This window comes from Mangifera indica, chromosome 8 (genome assembly GCF_011075055.1).
Source record: "Mangifera indica cultivar Alphonso chromosome 8, CATAS_Mindica_2.1, whole genome shotgun sequence".
Taxonomy (NCBI): Eukaryota; Viridiplantae; Streptophyta; class Magnoliopsida; order Sapindales; family Anacardiaceae; genus Mangifera; species Mangifera indica.
The window spans coordinates 13,180,434-13,186,041 of NC_058144.1; the positions used below are offsets into that span (position 1 = coordinate 13,180,434).

General features: G+C 35.3%; 1 protein-coding gene across 1 annotated transcript; it reads right to left on the minus strand.

The window, feature by feature from the left end:
- Positions 1–540: 540 nt before the first annotated feature.
- LOC123224100 (protein ABCI7, chloroplastic) lies at positions 541–4,230 on the minus strand. The gene is made up of 3 exons (XM_044647629.1): positions 3,225–4,230; positions 1,411–1,670; positions 541–1,067 (listed from the first exon to the last, which is right to left on the minus strand). Exons 1-3 carry the CDS (start codon positions 4,113–4,115, stop codon positions 746–748), a joined length of 1,473 nt encoding a protein of 490 aa, XP_044503564.1. The 5' UTR covers positions 4,116–4,230; the 3' UTR covers positions 541–745.
- Positions 4,231–5,608: the final 1,378 nt, after the last annotated feature.

The following is a 5,608-nucleotide window of genomic DNA, read 5'->3' on the forward strand; positions in this document are numbered from 1 at the left end:
TCTACTGTTAAAATATCGTCTTTACTTTTGAACACACAATTCATTATAGTTTTACTTTAGGGTTTTGCAAGCTAAAACACGTATTAACAACTTAAAAAAGCTTATAAGTTATTTAACTGGCTTTATTTTAGTATCCCTAAGTGATGTGGGATGCACATACATCTCTAGCATTTCCCCCAAGCCTTGCCGATGTAGAATTCACCTAAGGATATCACAATCACCAAGATCCGATCCCTTTGCTGTGTCTAGGAAAAAGCATTGAAGGGCTTACTGTTGTAATGTCTCCTAATTTAGCATCTGAAATGGAACTAAGATAGCACAAGCTTGAAAATCCACAAGAGAAGATCAAACATAAACTAGAAAATGTTGTTTCCTCTGGCAATTTACTAGCTATACTTGTACGACGAGAAACACTAGTTGCAAGCTCAGTCTGTGCTCTACTTTTACAGGATCTGACTCCAGAAGTTCATAACATCAAGAAAAATTAGACAGTTGCAATGGTAAGTGTAAAGATCTCTCTGTTAAATAACGACAATAATCAAACAAAACATCAGATACATCTAAATTTTATTTTTAATTTCATAATGTGACAATTCGTAATCTCTTCCATTTCACTATTTGGATGGGAACCAAAATGGGGAATAAGAGCAACTCTGTCGCTGAATTGGGTAGTTAATCACAACTATTATTCAGTAGATCCATGACAATATTGAACAAAATTGAAAATAATACAATCTATGACCCCTCACAATGAGGAACTATTATATGTGGTTTCCAGTAATTGTTTAACATGACTCTCAGCTTGTTTACGAAAAGGCAGGTAAGGAATGCGTCCAATCACCTCGGCTCCAAAGGAAAAGACAAGAGCCTTTCTAGCTGTTTCTAGGTCAATACCCCGTGCTTGAAAGTAGAAGAGTTGGCTTTCTTCTAGGTCACTTATAGCAGCTCCATGGGAGCACTTCACATCATCAGCAATAATCTGGAGATTGGGTTTGACATTTACAGTTGCATGAGGTTCAAGGAGGAGACTCCTTGTTAGTTGCCCAGCATCCGTTTGCTGTGCATATCTGCATAATTCAAGTGGAGATATGAAAACAACGAACAAACATGCACACAACATCCGTAAAAACTATCCTTACAATATAAGCAAACAAGATACAACGAGTAAAAAAAGAAAGATACAAGAACATCAGCAACAAAACAGTTTCAAGGATAAATTCTCTCCAGGTATTAATTAGCATCAATTCCAATGAGTGATTATACATGAGAAACTAGTAACTTCTAAATTGGAAAATAGGGATGTTGATAAACGACGATGTGATCATATACCCAAATGATATTAAGGCACACAATCAAATGATGGTACCAAGTGCAAAAATTACAATTAAAAGGGAGACACAATAAAATTACCTGTTGACCTTAACATTTCCATCAAAAACTGCTTGTCCTTGTGGATGGGCTACAATACACTTGTGAAGTTGTCGAGAATAACCTCGTGGATGATCCAAGACTAGGCTACTATGTAAATCTTGTGTTTGATCAGCGACAGACAAATGAAATGTGGACATCTCTGTTACTGTTTCTGGGCCAAGTTGTCGAACATGGACATTGTGCCTGCTCAATTTTCCACCAGTGCTTACCTCTACAAGTTCATAAGTACTGGATGATTCCTACAAATGGCAAATTGATGAACAAATTGACTGTTGCTCAATAAATCACAGAATATAGAGCTACGAAATGGTTTCAAGAATTGACAAGTAAACAAACAGGTATGGAGACTGTGACAGGGGAAGATTACTATAATCTGCAGACCACATAAAAAAGAACAATCTGAACATCTCCTCAGTCCACAAAATGGAGGCAAAAAGACCAGTCATGGGACATACTCCAGGCCATTATAAATGATTTTTAGATTCACATAACAAAGTTGCTTATATTTACAATCTCTTGTCAGACTCAAATTCTAAAAAATAAGTTATTGATGACTCCCTAGAGACAGCCTCTAAACCAAAAGGAAATAAGTATTTAATAAAATTAAAGCATGTGCACTCTTCTTTTCTGTTCTTGAAAATTAAAGAATTAATCCTTAACAATGTTGTTAGTACTTCTACTTTATAAGAAACATGATTCCCCCAGTAACTAATGAGAGTGAGAATTCATTATTTTCCTCTTTGATACTTACAATTCCATACTAGCACTCAACCCAAAAAAGTAAAGCTATTCTACAATCACTTAAGAGCAGTAAATTTTTGACGAAAATGGATAGCAGTTTTTATACAACATATAATTTTTTTTTTTAAAAACAAGGAAGAGATTTTTGAGAATAGTTGATTTCCTGGAAACTGTTTGCCAAGTTACTTCTCCAATCAAGAAAATGGTTTCTGGCATATGCAAACTGAGCTGTCTTAACCAAACACACACTTGCATTACTAATAAGATATTTGCACCTTTAATTAATGCACTATTCAAATACCCCCTACAAGACTTCAAAGCATTTGTTTCTAGTTGCAGGCAAAAAATTTTTTTCATCTTTTGTCCATGGAATATTCAAAAGTATGCCACAAGTAGAGAAGAAACTTCTGCAAAATATGGGACATATTACAAAATCCTTCTATCACTCAATGTTACAACTAAAAAGCCATGCAGATGAAATTTGAAAAAAAAGGAAGAAAAATACCTATTTCTAGAACATCCAAAACAGGGAATAGATATCTGAAATGTCAACAAATTCTAAGCAATTCTGCACTAGTCAAGAAAACTCACATTTCCCTTTCCCACACCACACAGCAATCATTTAAGTAATACTTTGGGAATGTTAGCCATCATCGAGAATACTGACAAGATTACATAAATAATTAAATAAAAAACTAGACAAATGAGAACCAAGGAAATTAGATGTTCTCCACAGACAAGAAGAAAGACTTCAGAAAAGGAGAACATGGAAGCGCGTTCTAGACTTGGTCCTAGGTGAAAGTAAAGGATGAAAGCAACCATTTAGTTTCCCTCTTATAGTTGAGATTCAGGATCCCTTAAACTTGTTATAACCATGTTAGTATTCCTGTTATATTCAATGCACAGTTACACATAAACAAATATCACCAAAATGTAAGCCAAAAAACACATATCCTGGACATACTTTTAAAATCCTCTAAAACTAAACTGATTACTTATAGGCTCAAAGAAATTTAAGTCTTACCAGTACATAAACAATAACGAGAATATACCTGCCTCACTGCAGTCCACTTGATATGAGCAGCTCTTAAGGACTGATTCTGCACATAAGAATGTCTAACTTTCCCTCCTTCTCCAATAACCATCTCCAAAACTGGATTCGACCAATAACACTCAGTGCCCTCTTTACCTACAAACTCCTCTACTACACCAACCTCTCCTCCCTCCTCCACCAATACAAACGCCCTCGGATTCGATATTGGCAACTTGTTCGACCCCTCATTGCCTCCCTCAACTGAAAAGTACCTCAAACAGATCGGGAGTTCCACCTTACATCCAGCAGGAACATAAATAACACCTAAATCCGGTGCCCCTATCCCATTAATTGACCAAAACAAATCACCCCATTCAAAATCCCCAATTAACTTACTTACCCTTTCTATAATCCTATCTGAAGCACTTGACAAACTACCTATATAAACTCCATCAGGAAAATCTGACAAATCCAATACAGACTCCTTCAAAAATCCATCAACAAAAACAAGACTAGGGAATTGGGTATCACCTGAAACATACAAAGAATCAAGAAATTGAGCAGGGTGAGATACGGGTTCAATTTGGGAACTTTTAATGATCGAGGTATCAGTGAAACGAAAAGGCTCATCTTTACGAGAGGGCCAAGGAGTTGAGAGGAGGGTTTGAGAGGAGAAGTCTCTGAGTTTCTGAAGTGGAAGAGACTGTGAAGAAGAAGGGAGGGAATCTTCAAGAGAGTCAGCTAATTGAAGGACGAAAGGGTCGGAAAAAGATGGTTGTAGAGGCGGAGTTGTGAAGGTTTGTAGGGAAGAAATTATGAGTTTGTTGAGTTTTGGTTTTGGTTTTGGTCTGGGAGTGAGCTTGGGATTGATGCGAACGTGAAGATGTGGCGTGAAAGACAATACAGACATCGATGGCCAATTAATACGCAGAGATTTTGCTATCAGAATTGTAAATTAGGGTCGAGTTTTGTGAAACTTTAAAGAGACACAACAAGCTTTACTCTGCTCAGTATTTTGTCCGCAAAATTTTCTGTACAAGGATGCCTGTACAACAGGGGAACGAGGGTGCCCGTGTGAGCCACACATTACAACGTGGCACATTTTCATTGGATATCCTTTCAATCACTCTCTTTTTAAGGTTTCTGTTTTTAATTAATTTTTATCTAAATCAAATAATTTTCCACTTTTACCCTGGTATAATTTTCTGTCTCATTTTTAATGAAATCGTTGTGGGAAGTGTTTGGTTGAAGTTTTTCACTGGACACCAAAAATAAAATATTACGAAAAAAAATCATTTATAAATTATTATTATTATATTTAATAAAAATAATTAAATAAAAATAATTATTATTTGTGGTTGAATATAATAGAAGAAAAATAAAATATTATTTCATTTAAATGTTTTTAATTATAATTATTTTAAAATATTATTTATGTTATTTAATAGGGTAATTAATTAAAATAAGCAAAATTTTAAGCGTTTATACGTTTTTAGGCCACCCTAAAAAAGTTTTACCAAAATAAGCAAACCGTATTTTTTTTACCCTTTTTACCCTTATGTTGAAAAACCCAGTAAAAATATTTTTTCTGAGAATGTGCGTCGGTTTATGGTGGTTACAATGGTGGCTAGGGATTTTACACTAAACCCTAAATATGTCGAATTATGTATATGGATGTTTTTGAATGTTTCAAACGCTTAAAATGATGTAGTTTCAATGTTAATGGATGTCTGGAAGTGTAGCCGTTGAGAGACAAAAACGCGCAAATTTACAGTCACGCAAACTGCGCAAATTTACAGTGTTGCGCAAACTGCGTAAATCGCGCAAACACTGTTTACACCGCGCAAACCTGTTCACATCGCCCAATCATTGTTTACATCGCGCAAAAGTAGATATTATAGTCTGTGAACAGTATTTTTTGCGCGATTTTGCAAGCAGTTTACGCGATGTAAACAGTATTTACGCAGTTTGCGTGACACTGTTCACAGTTTGCGCGATACTGTTTACAGTTTGCGTGATACTGTTCATAGTTTGCGCGACACTGTTCACAGTTTGCGCTTTTGTCTCTCAACGGCTACACTTCTAGGCATCCATTAACATCGAAACTATATCATTTTAAGCGTTCGAAACATTCAAAAACATCCATATACATTCGACATATTTAGGGTTTCACTGTAAAATCCCTAGCTACCATCGTAACCGCCGTAAACCGACGCATATTCTCAGAAAAAATATTTTTACTGGGTTTTTCAACATAAGGGTAAAAAGGGTAAAAAAAATACGGTTTGTTTATTTTGGTAAAACTTGTCTACGGTGGCCTAAAAACGTATAAACGCTTAATTTTTTGCCTATTTTAATTAATTACCCTATTTAATATATTAATTGAACATTACAATATTTTAC